This window comes from Zalophus californianus, chromosome 3 (assembly GCF_009762305.2).
Source record: "Zalophus californianus isolate mZalCal1 chromosome 3, mZalCal1.pri.v2, whole genome shotgun sequence".
NCBI classification, from domain to species: domain Eukaryota; kingdom Metazoa; phylum Chordata; class Mammalia; order Carnivora; family Otariidae; genus Zalophus; species Zalophus californianus.
The window spans coordinates 88,977,276-88,994,696 of record NC_045597.1 but is presented as its reverse complement, the minus strand read 5'-3'; the positions used below and the strand labels follow the sequence as shown (position 1 = coordinate 88,994,696).

The 17,421-nt window shown below is 39.1% G+C and overlaps 1 protein-coding gene across 1 annotated transcript in view; it reads left to right on the top strand.

Moving 5' to 3' along the window:
* CNTNAP5 (contactin associated protein family member 5) overlaps positions 1–17,421 on the top strand; it is an 859,701-nt gene that overhangs the window by 744,666 nt on the left and 97,614 nt on the right. The window contains exon 19 of the mRNA XM_027590999.2: positions 6,371–6,595. Within this exon, the coding sequence (XP_027446800.2) occupies positions 6,371–6,595 (225 nt within the window). The remainder of the gene's footprint in view (positions 1–6,370; positions 6,596–17,421) is intronic.

The window sequence follows — 17,421 nt, the reverse complement described above, 5'->3', positions numbered from 1 at the left end:
GTCAGGAGAAACAATACCATGCATCTAGTAAAATCTCCCTATTATGCAGGTGATGTGAGTGGAGTCTGAAGCTTTAAAAGCCCTGCCTGGAGATTCACATTTGGTTCATCAAGGGGCTGGGAATGGAACACAGGGATCAAAATCCCTGCCCCAGGGTCTTTCTCTATCCTCTCCTGTCTTATGAATTCATTGCATTGATAAAACTAACCATGATGGATGTATACCTTGAACAAGGAGTGATGGTCATGGTGTAAATTCTCTAGAAAAATTCAAGATAACTCTACAAACTACAAAATTGCATTATTCAATATAAAAACTTAGTATTTTTTCAAATACAAGGGCAAAAGATTAGGTCTCCTATCTATCTTTGCAGGATTTTAAAGTTTATTTTATTGATGGGAAAAAAATGTTTGTTGAGCAAATAATGTAAACAATATTTCAGGAGCAGCATTTAAACTATTAAAATAAAATGTTTTAATTACTTTGAAATACCATTTACGTTTAAACAATGATGGCAATTATACATAATTCTTGTCAATTCATTAAAACGCATTTCCCAAACACCTCTACCAAACAATGCTTTATTTAGTCCAATTTACTGTTGGAACTTAAAAACAATAGACAAAAGAAGAACACCCAGTGTTCTCATTGAAGGACTCTGTAATTTGAGCTCTTCATAATTTACACTGGCCTTCTCCACAGTTAGATTGAATTACTTGCTTATTATTGTTGAGAATCATTATACTCCTTGGGAGAAAATGAATGGTACAAATTTTAGGGCCAACAGTGTGTTGGGCCCTGCATGGAGTTTGGCATAAAGTGGCCCCATCCCCGTAGGTGTTGACCATGGGCTAAGACAAGCCAAATGCCACTGGATTTTCACATTGGGGCAGGAATCTGAATAACTGCCCCTAAAAAAATTAAATGCCACCCTTAGTCTGGGCCCACACGACCAGAAGAAGCAAATACAGAATCAACACCATCAGGCCTTCTCACAAAGGTAAACTAGCATTGTTCTATAGGATCTATACCGAAGTCCTGTGTTTGGAAAAAAAAAAAAAAAAGAAGAAGAAGAAGAAGAAGAAGAACAGTGTGATTCTACATTTCTCCAGGGACATTGCTTAGACATCTCATAGATCATATTGTTCTAAATTTAGCTTAATTTTTAATTGGCTTTTGTGTGTTTTTTTCTGAAACAACTCTGATTAATTATCTTCTGTCCATATCATCATATCTTTTGGCAGCATAGGTTGAAATAGCCTCTGTGCTCTCTCCCCACTTTTTACTTCACTCTATAAGCAAAATAGACAAATATGTGCTTAGCCTTTTCAGCTTGCTTCATATTTCACAGTTCCAAACTTTCTCCTCTTTCTCATAAATCTAAGGAAATGATTCCCTTTATATGCAGTAGCTGCAAAGTATGTAGGATGAATCTTTTAACCAAGTCTTCTAGCCATGCTAGTTGCCTGGGGAACTGGAATGGAAATAAGAGCCACTAGCTAGGAGATGATCCTAAACAAGGGTGCTTTCGACTGGGGTAGTCTCCCATGTTAACTTCCCAGGGCATATGTATTTTAGGGGGTGTAATACTAGAAATATATGGGGTAGAATTACCAATGCCTGGGCCAGAACTATGATCCATTGACCTACTCTCTGTTTCTGATTGTAGTACAGAGTAATAATAATTGTGCAATTAAATAGTAATTATTGACCACAACATACATTTCTCATGGCCAACCTAGTGGGGAAGATATTAACATATTGAGAACATTGAAGTTCACAGAGGTTGAATGACTTGCTAATAAAGGTCAGGGCTGGAGACCCATCCAGCATCTTTTTGGTTTCTTTTTTCTCTTTAACATCCTAATTTCATTCAGTATAGGAATATAGTAATAGGATTCAGTCACCTTTGTTTGTTTGTTTGTTTGTTTTTAATGTTTTGCGTGTGTCTTTTTCTTCCCTAAAATCCACTCTTTTAAATTATATAATGCCATGATTTTTAGCAATTCACAAAAGTTGCACAACCATCACTGTTATCTAATTTCAGAATATTTTCATCACCCTAAAAGGGAATCTTACACATATTAGTAGCTACCCCTCCTTCACCTCTCCCTTCTGTGCCTGGAAAAACTGATTTACTTTCTGTCACTATGGATTTACCTATTCTGGATATTTCATATAAATGGAATCATACACTATGTGGCCTTTTAATGTCTAGTTTCTTTCACTTAGCATAATGTTTCAAAGGTTCATCCATGTTGTAGCACTTAACATTTCAATATTTTGTTCCTTTTTTTATTTCCAAAGAGTATCTTATTCCATTATGTGGATGCAGCACATTTTGTTTATATATTCATCAGTTGATGGACATTGGGATGTTTCCATTTCTTTGGCTATTATAAATAATGCTGATATTGACATTCAGGTACATATTGTGTGGATTTAACTTTTTCTGTTCTCCTGGGTATATACCTAGAAGTGGGATTATTTGGGTCATATGGTAACTATATGTTTAACTTTTTGAGGATACTGGCAAACTGTTTTCAAAGTGGCTGTTCCATTTTACATTCTTACCAGCAAAGTGTAAGGATTCCAATTTCTCCACATCCTCACCAACACTTGTTATTATCCATCCTTTTGATAAAAGACATCTTATTGTGACTGTGTGAAATAGTATCTCATTGTGGTTTTGACTTGCATTTCACTAATGACTAATAACATTGGACATCTTTTCATGTTCTTATTGACTGTATACCTTCTTAGGCGAAATGTTTAAAGTGTTTGCCCATTTTTTGATTGGGTTATTTTTTCTTTTTATTGTATAGTTGTCGGAAATCTTTGCATATTTTGAATTCAATTCGCACATTAGATATATGCTTTGCAAGTATTTTCTCCTCTTTTCATTTTCTTGATAGTATCTTGTGAAGCACAAAAGTTTTAATTCTTATAACATCTGGTTCTTATTGTTTTCTTTTTGTTGCTTGTACTTTTGGTATTATATCTAACAAATCTGCCTCACTGAAGGTCACAAAGACTTATGCCCATGGTTTCTTCTAAGAGTTTTATAGTTTTGCTTTTACATTTAGTCTCTGATCCAGTTTGAGTTCATTTTGTAGATGGTGTGACATAGGGGTTCAGCATATTTAAGTATGCCTTACCAGTTGCCAAAAACCTCCCTTGAAAAGTTCTTTGATATTTACCTTCCTGCCAATGTGTATCACTTATTTTTTAACTTTTCTTTACAAAAAGACCCAATTCTTGGTGATACTAGGGAGAAGAGTTTCAGAACCCTCATGCACCCATAATCTAGCTTCAACAATGATCAACTTATGACCATTTTTATTTCATGTATATACTCACATCTTGTCCTTTATTATTTTGAAGCAAGCTTCAAATATCACATCATTTCATCTATAAATATTACAATATGTATTGCTAAGAAATAAGAGCTTATTAAAAACACAGATCCACAAGACCATCATCATCAGAAAAATGAGTAATGTCTAATATTATGAAATATCCACTCAGCATTCAAATTGCCAATTGTTTCATTTATTTTTAGTTTGATGTTCTGCTAAATTAATTACACCTTGGCTGATTTCTAGGTAATCACTAGCCTACTCATTACCTTCGCTCATTCTAATTCTAAATTCTATCACTATTATTTAGACCAGCTATTGTCCATTGAGTTCCTACTATGTGTTTTGCTTCTACATAATGTCTTCCAGTCCTTCTACCTACTGCAAGATTGAATCCATCCCTACTTGTACATGAGCTGAGGTTGAGTGGGATCCTGTGAGAGTGTTAGAGAAGGGGCAGAGCCAAGTGTCAGTTCCCATCTGTCAGACTCCACAGCTGGCTCAGAGACACACTCTCTTCAGTGCCACATTATTTCCTAGCTGTTTCTTTTAGTTCATTCCACACTTTGTTCCTGGTCAGTGTGGAGTTCCTCTTTAAGGTCTGGTCAAGCTATTGTAGCCACAGAGACCTCCAGCTCTAGGAATCATTGTTTCTGTCACACACATCACACTCCAGACTACCTTCCATTGTGTTTTGTTTTGTTTTGTTTGATACGTGTCCTTTCTTTTCGGAACATAATCAGCATAATTCTTTCCACCAAGTAGGTGCTCAATAGATAATGCTAATATTTCTTCTGTGGCCTTGGAGTAGCATGATGGTCATAGATGATCACATCCAAATTAAGATTTTTCTTCTAATGGGCCCAGCGGTTTTGTGTATTCAGACAAATCACTCAGAGAGCTTAAATATGTTCAGGGAGCTTAAACTCTTTGATTATAAAATGTAAGAAACTTAGAGAATAATAGAATCCAGGTGTTTTGCTGAAGGAAGCTTTATGTTAAAATTGACGGTATCGAAATATTAAACATTAAAATACTTAAACATTAAGAATAATTAGAACTGGGGCTAAGGGAGAAAGGAAGACGGAAATTTGGTAGGATATTTCTAGTTTAAAAGTGCTTTGTATTTTAATTTCCTGTCCTAACTATTAAGAAAAAATTGTGATATATATGCCCATATCTAATATGCTATTCATAACAGAATGCTCTGAACTACAGTTACATTTGAACACACTCACAACATCAAATAAAAGCCATTATTCTGTTAACTAGGAGATAGTAGCTCAAAATGCAGGCCAAATGTCCCTGAGGAAATTCACTCTAGGAAAGTGCTTGAATCAAGCTGATGATTAACCAGAATCCTCACTGTCACAAGTCTCTGCCGCATATCTTTGTAATCAGGAATACTAATGTAACCCGAATGATAAATGCAGAACACATTCTCTGAACCTTTAGTCAAAATGAACTGGTATTCCCAATCTGCTAAGCAATATGCATAAATATGCAACTTTAAATTTTTGGCACTCTTACAGGCTGTTACAGAATTTTCACAAAGGTAGAACAAATTTGCAATAGAATTAGGAAGGGAAAGCCAGGTTTGATTATGTTCTGGGTGCCACCAACTCAACCAGGGGATTTCATGGGGAATTAGGAAAATTCTACATCATTCCAGAAAAAGAAAAATCAATCATGCCAATATGGGTTCATGTTTATTGTGCTATCTTTATAGTAGGGGGTTGCTGTCAGATCCAAGCTATGTTGTACTATGAAGGAAACTTTCCTCCATGCCCTGATACTATATTACTGTATAGAGATAAAATTGAAGGAGAACTTAGAGCAGCCTGGATTGAAAGAAAAGAATATCTCAGCATTTGGATGGATACTCAGTCAATAAACAGATACAGTCTGTGAAGGAAACTGTGATGCGTTCAGATTAAAGTCTCTTCTAATATGAAGAGCCTACAAGATCCAACTATAGTGTCTATCTCTTATAAGTGTTCTACACACAATATCTCACTTAGCCACCCAGAAATACTGTGGAGGTGTTATGTTTCCCATTTACCAGATGACAAAACAGTCTCCACGGGGGTTCACTAACTTACCTGGGACCACACAGCTAGTATGGTATTGAATGAGGCTTCAGATCCAGAACAGAAGCCAAATCCTGTGCTCGTTCCACCAAACTAAAAGGATAACAGTTGGAGTGAGCACATGATACAGGGAAGATGGGTGATTTGTACATTCCTGCTAATTGAATGTCATTGGTTTGTAGACGCTGCCTTTTTCCATGGTGGTGGCAGAACTCCATCCAATGTGTCATGCTATAGGAATTGTATCCCATAGGAAGGCCTATTTGTTCAAGTCTTTGCTGTCTTTGGAATTGAATACCAATTCCTAGGCACCCAAAAGAAAATGGAGACTGGAGGTTAGATACCTATGCCTTTACTACTAGTTCCATAGCTTCTCTCTTTTGTTTCCACAGATCCTAATATTTTACCCAACACCATGAGAATTACCACTGCTTCTCCCAGTGTCCTATTCTCAGTAATTTAGGACCCACTCATAATCCTCCTAACACACCAGAAAAACACAAGCTGGAACCGCTAGAATCTCAGTTTTGAAACTAAGAAGGTCCCAGTAAAGTTTATCTCTACTATGCTGGAGGCAGGGACAGTTTATCTTTGCTTCTTGAGAAATCAGCCTGGCACATGGTAGTTATACGGCAAATGTATGTTAAACTGAACAAAACTTCAGGATGCAAATCTCAGCTCTCTTTTTTTAGCTATGCAACCTTGTTCAAGGTGCTTAACCCCTGCAAGCCTCATATTTCTCATCTGTAAATAAGAGTAACGACTTCTGCCACTTCAAACTTATTGTGGGAAACATATTATATAATACAGGCAAAAACCTTCATGCTGTGCTTGATGCATAGCAAACAATAAACAGTTATTGCTGTCCTGAATAATCAACTAAATGTTGCAATGTGTGCATTCCCCTCTTTTATTTTTCAGAGGTTTCTGCTGTTTTTGAGGCTGGCACTTCAGTTACTTATATGTTTCAAGAACCCTACCCAGTGACCAAAAATATAAGCCTCTCATCCTCAGCAATTTACGCAGATGCAGCTCCATCCAAGGAAAATATTGCATTTAGCTTTGTGACAGCCCAGGCGCCCAGCCTCTTGCTCTACATCAATTCTTCTTCTCAGGATTACCTGGCTGTCCTGCTCTGCAAGAATGGTGAGTACTGACAGCATGAAGTCTGATGGAGTGTCACAGTAGGCTAGAGGGACAGTGCGTGCCCTCCAGAACACTGCATAATTTCAACCTAAATTTGGTCCCACCTGGGCAGCTTAATCCTGGACCTCCAGCCAAAGCCTCGATTTTACTTTAGCTTTATGACTTGCAATTGGTATTCAGGGCCAGAGTCAATTCATTGCTGAAGTCTTAAATGCATTGCCTTTAATTTCCCTCAACTGTGTAGCAGTAATTCTTTATTATTTATTCCGTGCTGGAATCCATTAAGTGTAAAAGAGACGATCATAAGCATATGTAAATTTCAGAAGGACACTCATCACATATATCGTGTCATATTTGCTGCAGTCTCCTTTACTGAGGGCTGTTAAAACAAGTAGCAAAAATGTAGGCTGTATTAATAAGAGTTAATTGCCTAGGTCTTGGAGAGAAGTGGTGTATGTGAGTCATACCCCTGTGCAATATGGGGCATGGTGCTAAGAATCAGACTTTGAAGAGAATGTGCACAAAATGGAACATACGAAGGTTAAAGGGGTACAGGAACTGGGTCCACTTCATGCAAGGGCTGTTGAAGGACACCAGTTCTGACAGCTGTTAGGAGAAATCAGGTTTTCTTCCCTCACCGTGTAATTCCACCTCACAATGAGGAGGACTGTTGGTCAAGGGCACTGTGAGATCAAAATCTTAAGGGATGGAACAACTATTAGAACAGACAAAGAGGCAAAGATGTGGACATCCCTGTAGTCGGGTCTCAAAGAACAGGTTCCCTTGATCAAGAGTGTGTTCTTCCTCCTCTTGTAATTTGCCCTGGTACAATGAGAGGAGTCTGGGCTTTAGAACCATCCCCCAGGATGGACTGTGTTGGGGCAGAGAAGAAAGGAGGCTTGGAATATACAGCATACACTCTGCCTTCTCTAGACCTTAGGGCAGAGACTCCACAGAGACTCCAGGTATTTCTCTTGCTGTACTTTTTTTGGGGGGTGGTGGGTAGGGGATGGGTGTTATTCTTCTTTGCTTCACCTTGCCCTCTGACTATGAAACTGAAAATAAAGAATGTTGTGTGGGCCTAACACAAGGATCAAACCTGGTGGGCATGTGAGTTGAATCAGGCCTGAAGTACATTAATAATAAGTGTCCCACAGACAATAACAGGACTCATTCATTCTAAGAGCAAATGCAAGGGAAGGAAAAAAGAGAGAGGATTCCTGGTGTAGTGACTAACCACTCCAAGACTATCTGATCTTGATGAGCCTACAAAGAGAAAAGAACCACTATGGGTTATTAGACTTCTTATTTATCAGCAGACTTTTGTATGATTAGAACCATTATATTAACTTGTCATATCTTAAACTTTGTCCCCATAATGTCTCTGTGAGTTGGATAAGTCTGGCTGAGGACACTGAAGCATAGATTAACTGATTAACATAGGTCAGCCAGATAATTCATGACATGGTTGGGACCAAAGCCAGATCTCCTGATAATCAGCTTCACCATCTTTTCTCTAAGCTAGACCATTCTGCTATGATGTGGCTGGACTATAGTAAGATAGTTACAGAGCCCTGAGATGCAAGATTTTCCCCAAAGCATCTTTTAGGTGTGGTTCAATGGCACATTTTTACCAGCCAGGCTGTATCTATGGATACAGACAATGGCATAACAGGAATAACTCTCAATTTCATATACATACTACTCCATATACTCTCTCTCTCTCTCTCTACACACACACACACACACACACACATTCTGGGCACTATTCTAATTAATGTGCACAGCGCTTAATTCTTACAACAATCCTGTGTGGTTTGTGGTATTAATCTCATAGCTCCAGAAACTAAGGCATACAGACACTAAATAACTTGCTTAAAATTTCACAAGCAAGTAAGTAAAAGAGTTAGAATTCAATCCTCCCTCCCTGACTCTGGTAGCATATTTTGTGTTCTTAACCATAGCTCTAAATGAAGAGTGTTATTTATTTTTTGAAACACAGGGTGTTTTAAATAACTTGAATTTATTTAATTGTGAAGGCATTCTTGAATTTTTCCTGATCTCCTATTTTCTTATACTCTAAAGCCTCACTTCCCTGAAAGTTCTACTTGACACCATAGTCATTTGCATTTTTTAAGCCCTGGCTAAGTGCAGGAAGCAAGGAGATACTTGTGTTTTGTTTGTTTGCTTGTTTGTTTTAAGCTTAGGTCTCAGGACCAGTATGAAAAATCAGACTTCACATCTGAGTCTATAACTCACAGGAGATGGGTGTCCAGGCAGTGTCTAGTCATGTAATGCCCCTTTCCTCACTCTGCCTCAGAGAACCACTTCCCCCATTGCTCTAAGGAACTCTTATCACACTGGACGGTGGTAGATGCCTTTCTGACTTAGGATCTTGGGCATTTCCTGCCATCTTATCCTACAGAGATGCAGTGGAGATAAACACTCATTCATTCATTCTTTCAATGACTCCCACCTGCACAGTATCAGGAACTATGGAGAGCAAAAAAAATAAACAGGATGCTGTGCTGTCTAAACATGATAAGGAAAAAGAGACTCAAAAATGGCCTTACAGGGGCGCCTGGGTGGCTCAGTCGTTAAGCTTCTGCCTTTGGGCTCAGGTCATGGTCCCAGGGTCCTGGGAGGGAGGCCTGCTTCTCCCCCTCCCACTCCCACTGTTTGTGTTCCCTCTCTTGCTGTGTCTCTCTCTGTCAAATAAATAAATAAAATCTTAAAAAAAAAACTGCCTTACAGTTTTTGATGGGCAATCTAGATACATGAGGGAATCAGGTTGTACAGATTTCTCAAGCAATCTTACCAGAAGTTAGATTTTGTCTAACTTTGAGGATTAATCTCCTAGGAATTCAGGGGTTATAACAATAGGGCAAATGCTTTGAGCAAGAGTGCATTCCTTGTCATCAGAGGCCTTCAAACAGTTATTAAATAACAGTTTGTTGGAAAAAGTATAAGAATACTAGCGGTGGATAAGGGAGAAAAATAACCTCTGAGTTTCTTTCCAAGTCTGAGATTTTGTGATTCTCTATTCTTGTGTAGTCTTACATTTTTATTTCTTTCTGCTAGGAATGCATTTGTAGCCTTTGAAATGCTTCTTCAAGGAATTAAGAATTGGTATTGGTACAGCTTGTTCCCAGTATGCTCATGTTATTAAGCCACTGACCTAATTGCCAGTGAATAATATGGGGACCTTGATTCATGAGGCACTAAGAATATTTTTAATAAGACTTTGATAGACTTCAGGGAGAAATATTCCTCTGAAAATACTAATGGAAGTTAAAAATACCAACAGCTTGGAAAAAAAAAAAAAGTAGTAAGCATGGTAAAGGGTTAACTAGGGAAAGTCTTTCTCTGGAAGGATTTTCTAAGATTGATTCACACCTCTCTGAGATGAAGTTAAAAGTTTTCTGTTAGTACAGATTTCTTAACCTTTCTTTGATATAAGGCACCTCTGGGAATCTGGTGGAAATTTTGATGAGAGGATCACTCTTAAAAGGAGTCCTTTTTGTTCTCCCCAGGAGGAAGAAAATGCCCATGGCCATATCATACAAAATGGCTCCAATTTCAGCACTGTGGGTTAAGAAGCCAAGGGGTGGAGACAAGTGGATGAACTGCATAAATACTGAACAAAATCCTTGACTTGCAAATCTATTTAATATCGGTATACAGGCCAGAGGAGAGAAGAGCAGTGGGACTCAAAGTCATTCTTCCAAGTCTCTCCCTGTCAGGGTTTTGGTTTGGCATGCTTGGAATTCCTCTTTGCCCTTTTCCATTTTTCTTGAAATTTCTCCAACTAGAGACTTATTCAGGTTAAGTCATTGCTGTCTTTTCAAATGAAAAACAGATCTTTTTTCCTAAAGGAAGAAAAGGGTTTCCATTTCTGGGATGGAAGATTAGAGAATGAAAAGGAGGCATTTGAGGTTAGAGAGTCCTTAGGAGAGTGAAGGTGGTTGTGGTCCCATAGGCTGGAGCATTGGACAGCAGGCAACTTCTCAGGGATATGGCAATTGGAGGAGAAGGGGTAGATGAAGGAGGAAAGTATCCAGAGAAGGCAATGAGAATATTCTAAAGGCAATGAGAGTATTCTTAAATTTCACATTTTATTGAGTGATGGCTCTGCCTTCTGCATGGTACTATGGAGTTCTTCAAACTTGTCATTTAACAAATATTTGCAGAGTATCTACCATGTGGCAGGCACTATTTCATGCATGGGAGAGACAGATTCAGACAGCATCCTGTTCTGCTTTTAAGGATCTAGTCTGGGCACAGAGACACAACAAAGAAGGACAACAATGTGTCAGAGACGTGGGATAGAGTCTGTTCCAGGTAGATTGAGGCAAAGAAGGAAAAGAGTAACTGATTCTTTCTGGGAGGGAGGGTCACAAAAGACTTCCTGGAGATAGTAAAACTTGAGTTGGTCCATGAAAGATAAATCAGTGTTTTCCAGGCAGACATTAGATTTTTGTTTAATCAAATGAGAGGTTTCTTTGATTGTTCCTCATTTTCTCCACTTTATTTCCATTACATGTGAAATATACATGTTTTTCCAAATCATTTCCCCTTTCTACTCTTTTATCATGTGTCCTTCTTGGCTCCTTGGTAGTAAAAACAACAACAAAAAAATCAAATTTAGAATATGTGCTAAATCTAAGGCCATCAATCTATGGTGAAATCATTTGGATACAAAACCCAAACAAGGCCCCTGGGTCACCTTCCTATGGTGGCTTTTCAGCTGCCCTCCAGCACTGAATGGTTCGTCTGACTTTGCGTCAGCATTTCCTTTTTACCGATCTTTTTTTTTTTTTTTAACATATACATTCATAAGGATGCACTGTCTGCATTTGTGATTGTGTACACCTTGGAGGGAATAATGATGAACCCAGACACTTTACATTTTGAACAGACTGACTCAAGGGAGACAGGGATAAGGAGGAATCCATAGAGGGAATGTCTTCAAAGTAAAAACTTCAACAGCTGCTAACCAGGGCTGGTTTGACCCTAGACTGCTCTCTGCCTTTGCCGCTTTCTTGCAGAAGACTTTTAAAGTGTAGTGCTGCCGCCTACCACTCCCTCCCTGACACCAGCATATACTTGAGTTCCTCAGAGCATCAGGAATCCTGATAAACAGGCTGAGAAAAGCAGGTCTCCGAAGGCATCACCATGACCACTTCCGTCTCTGGGTTTGTCAGGCAACACTTTGCTGCTATTGAACTTAAAATTCCCCAATGTATTTTGATATCTGCAGGGCTGATTTTGTTCGTGCATTTCCTCCATTTCTGGGCTTTCCAATAATCTCTTGCTGGGAGGAAATACCAGGTCCTGTTGTGCTTCTCACCTCCATTTCTGAATAATGTGGTCATGACACACCATGACCTTAGAGGGAGAACAAAAATATGGACAGGCACAAAATGCATCTCCAGTATCAGACAGTTAATCCACTGTTCCAAGGGGTGGGCCTGAGTGAAGAAATGAAGGTATGGTGAATAAAACTGGATCCAGGTTGGGGCGCCTAAGTGGCTCAGTCAGTTAAGCACCTGGCTCTTGGTTTTGGCTCAGATCATGATCTCAGGGTTGTGAGATCAAACCCCTTGTCAGTCTCCATACTCAGTGTAGAGTCTGCTCAATATTCTCTCTCCCTCCCCCTCTATCCCTCTCCTGACTCCTATACTCTCTCTCTCTAAAATAAATAAATAAAATATTAAAAAAAAAAACTTGACCTAAGTCATCATTCTTGTTTTTCTTCTTTCTGTTTTCATGGATTTCTTATTTTGTGGTGTGCTCATAGGTCCCGGAAGATTGAGCCCCCCTAAAATCCATATGTTGAAGTGACTCCTAGTATTTTTAATTTTTTTTAATTTATCCATTTGAGGGAGAGAGAGACAGAGACACACACACAGAGAGAGAGAGAACACAAGAATGGGGGAAGGGGCAGAGGGAGAGAGAGAAGCAAACTCCCTACTGAGCCAGGAGCCAAAAGTGGGGCTTGAACCCAGGACCCTGGGAATATGACCTGAACTGAAGTCAGATGCTTAACTGACTGAGCCACCCAAGCTTCTCTCCTAGTATTCAGAGTAAGAAGGAAGTTAAGGTTAATTTAGGTGATAAGGAGAGAGCACTAATCTGCTAGGGTTAGTGTCCTTAAAAGAGGAGACACCAGACTTTTCTCTCTGTTGCTGTCTGTCTCAGCCATGTAAGGACACAGTGAGAAGGTGGCCATCTGCAAACCAAGAGGAGAGTCCTCACCAGCAACTAGATGGGCTGTCACCTTGACTTGCTAGCATCCAGAGCTGTGGGAAATAAATTTCTTTTGGTTGGTCTACCCAGTCTACAATATTTCGTTATAGCAGTTCGATTAGGCTAAGACAAAGATCAAATGAGATAATGTAAGAAGATGTTCTTCGTAGACTGTAAAGAACAAAACACACTATATTTTCTCATTGATAATAATAATATGAATTATCTGAATGCTTTGGTTGGCAGAGCATGAATGTGCACGTCACGATTCAGGATGATTGAGATTAAAATTTAATATAAAGAGGAGATTAAAATCACCCATTGTCTAGAGGCAGAGCATCTAATTGAGGGGACAATACCGTGAGGAAGGAGAAAGATGAGGCACAGGGTCCCCAACCTTCACGTCAGCAGCATTAGTTACATTAGGTATAGGCAGCAGCTTTTGATATACACAAGCATGAAAAAAAAAAACAAAATTTAAGAATGGTTTTCTCAAATACACTATGAACTAGATCTTCGGGGAACTAGTCTGATGTTTCTGAAGTAAAGACAGACAGACAGACAGAGACGCAAAATAACTGAAGAATAGGGTATGTGCAGGACTAAATAAGCTCTGCTCACGGTAGGGCCAGGCCCAGCAACGTATGACTGAGGAGATACAGTTAAACACTTGGGAGTGTTTAACACCTCAAGCCCTAGCCCCTCTGACTGTGGAGCTGGCTGGGCAGTAAGTGCCAGCATCAAGGAAACTAAAATGGGAAGAGCAGAGCTACTGAGTCAGTGCTCTAAGTCCCTGAGTGAAGAGCAATAATCAAAGAGTAGCATGGAATTAAGGGTAACAAAAATTACAAGTGGCACCTCAGTGGTTTAGTTGGTTAAGCATCTGACACTTGGTTTCAGCTCAGGTCATGATCTCAGGGTCGTGAAAGCCTGCATAGGGCCCCTTGCTAGGCATGAAGACTGCTTAAGAGTCTCTCTTATTCTCCCTCTGCCCCTTCCCTGCCTCCCCCAACTCACACTCTCTCTCTCTCTCTCAAAAAAATTACAAAATACAATTAACTCTATAAACATTTATTTAATACCTACTGTATTTATCTGCCAGGACTGCCATAACAAATTACCACAGACTAGGTGGCTTAATCCACAGAAATTTATTTTCTCACAGTTCTGAGGACTGGAAGTCTGATATCAATGTGCCAGCTGGGTTGGTATCCAGTGAGGGCTCTCCCACTGGGTTGCAGATGGCTCCTTTCTTACTGTGTGTTCACATGGCCATTCCTTAGTATGCATGTGCCTGAGAGAAAAAGAGCATGCTCTGGTTTCTCTTCTGAAATGGACACTCATCCTATTGAATCAGAGCCCCACCCTTATTTAACCACAATTACTTCCCTAGAGTCTCTGTTTCCAAATTCAGCCATACTGGGATTAGGGCTTCAACACATGAATTTGAGGGGGACACATATCAGTCCACAACACCTACTGTGTGCTAGATGCTGTCCTATGTGCTCATAATAGAAGAACAAATATGGTATATAGTTGGCTCCAGGGAGAATCTTGAAGTTGGATTCCATATACAATTTTCATCTTTGTAAAGTCAGCATCTAGCAGAGTACTTAGCACAGAGTTGGCCTCAGTATTCTTGGATTGAATTATACCTAACAAGTGTCAGACACCCCTCAGAATCCATGAGAGGTCTTTCAAGAATGCCAGTGGACTGTATTGGGGGAGAGAGGGCAGTTCTTCTCAGTTTATCACAAAAGGATTTCTAGTGAATATGGGCATGAACATACATTATATTAATCAAATATTATTATTCTTTATTCTGGTCTTCCTGAGATTCTATTTAGTTACTTGTGATGTACTTTTTAGAGGCAAGATTGTTTGGGCAGTGGTACTCTGTGGAGCTGACATTCTTTGATTACATTTTCCTAGGGCCTTCAGGGTCTTTGTACTTTCTCAGTTTAAAAAACTCTTAAGAAATTTTCCAAGAATTGAGCAACTGTATTTTGTTTTTGTTTTTGATTTTTTTTCCCCAGCAAGACTAGTTGCTTACAACTGTACTGTGAGAACCAAGAGAATTATTATCTGCTCTTATGCTTCATTGTTTGTAAAAAGAGAAAAGGCCTGCACTTGGTGACTTGGTTTCTTCATCTGTAAATTTGGGATAATTGCAATGGTCAAGGTTCGCACAGCACTGTTGTTGAAGATTAATAAGATCCTGTCTGTAAAGGTTTTGAAGGAACTCAGATGAAAGATGTGGGATAAATACAAAGAAGGGTTATTATAAAACAGAGCAAAACGCTGGCTGGTGACTGAGCCACCTTGATTTTTTTTTTTTTTAAAGCTAGGGTTGGAGGGAATGGGGAACTGGATGGTTAGCTTTTGAACTAGAACTCTAATTAAGGGTTTAAGAAAGTCATTGAAATCTGTGTGGAAAAAGCTTTCCTAAGAGAAAAGACATGTTTTTATTCTTCTTAGAACACTGTTCTAAGATCATTTCTCTCTTTAGTCTAAGAAATCTGTAAATACTTACATCTTGAGATGTGAAACAGTCAGCAGAAAGCCCAAGCTCAGGGTTTATTTAGTTTTCTGTGCAGTTAATTACCTTTTGTGCAGCAAGTAGGCCTTGGATTATCATTATTTCTCCTCATTCAAAGTTATTGGAGATGTGTTTCCACTTTAATAAGTAAGCTTATCCTCTCTAAGTTTAGCAATGAGGGCCCTGGACATCAAATTGCCTATTATAAAGCTGCAGTGGAGACATGGTGAGCAGGTGTTCAACCTTACGAGTCCAGTCTGAATTTCTAACACCACGCACTGGAGACCTTCCCAGCTCAAGAACACTTGATAGCAGCTAATACTTGCCAAGCACTTAATGTTAGCAGTTTTAGTTTTGCATTAGTTCATCTCATTCCCTCACAATGGCTGTGAAGTTAGTACCAACACTTCCCATTTTACAGGTGAAGAAACTTAGGCACAGAAAGGTTAAGTGACTTGTCCAAGAAGACACAGAATTGAAGCCATGAGGCTGAAAAGCAAAGCCCACTGATCTCTTTTTACCTTGTGAACTATTCTGCTCTGTTCTCTGACCTCTCATTGTTCCGTGTGCTACTCTCATGGAACCTGCCATTTTTCTCTCTGGTGTTTGGTTCAGCTTTCATTTGGGGTGTGTGCTGGGTCAGGAATGCCATATTCACTCCCTGTTGTCCTTCACAGTGCCTTGCTTCCAGAACTCTGTTTTAAAAGATGGGCCAGACAGAAAGGATGGGGCAAATATATAAGGAGGAATAAACCCCAATATTTAGAAATGCATTGCCAGTGGAAGAGGTTCACAATGAAGCACACAGGACTATCTAGTGGGAACAAACAAACAAGCAAACGAAGACAAACTAGTATTCCTGGTCGATGCTAAATTCTGTGATGCAAGTTGCAGAGTACAGCTAGAGCCCCCGCTCTGAGACTAGACAGGTAAATTTGACAATCACTGTCAATTGAAAGTTTGAAGTGAAATTGCACATGGGGGAATGTAAAAGGGATTTTAATATTATTAATAGGGATCAACAGAATTTTTCTGGTTGAGAAAAATCTCGAGTAATAAATGCCTATCCTTACTTAAACATGAGAGATAAAGACACAAATTTATTGTTGTTTTTCTTTCTACACTCCTCCACAATGACATAAGGAAATTAAAAAAATTTAAAAAAATGGTAAGAACCCCAAAAGACCAAAAAAAAAAAGAAAAAACAAAACACACACACACACAAATAAAAAACAGAACAGAGCTTAGGATGGGTAAGAAATATGAAAACATTTTTAAAAACTGAACATCAGATGGAGGAGGAAAGCTGGCTCAGTCCAAGTAACTAGGAAGGTATGCTAATGGGATGGTTTCATAGGAGACGCCCAGGCCTGAGCATTCTGTACACCATGGAGTCCGGGATGAGACATGAAGTCAGGGAAGGGAAAATGAAAAGATTTTGCAGAGAACTGTTGACCCTAAATCCCTTTTTTTCTTGTCTAGGAAGATAAGCAAGTTCTTTTTCACCTCTCTCCCAGAAGACCAGACGTATTTAGTAGCATATAGAAACTGAACCAGAGTTTCCAAAGCTGAAGGCAAGATCTAGATACAGGACTAAAGAGAGAAATGATCTGGCATTCTGTGCACTGAGGCATGAGATTCCTGGCCTTAATTTTCCCTTCTTCCAAGAGCTCTTACAGTTAAGCTTTTCTTTCTTCATGCAGGGGATGAGAGAGTTTCCCACAGAAGAACTGAACAACTCCATGAAAAATATATGTGATAACCAGAATTTTAGGGATGCCCCCATTGAAAAGAATAGTTTACTCATGTGGTCACCTAACAGTGAACCCCACCTGTTGACAAATTCTGTCCCTGCTCAAAGAATCATCAATCCAGTTTGTAGTGCTTCAGTCATAAGTGTGAACATGACGAGGACCATCAGATATTTCCATAAAACCTCCAAGATGAAAGAAAAAGATCAAAGCAGATAAATAAACACAGATTAGTGGAGAAAACAGGGATAATGCAAGAGACAGAAGAAACTAAAAATATAACATTT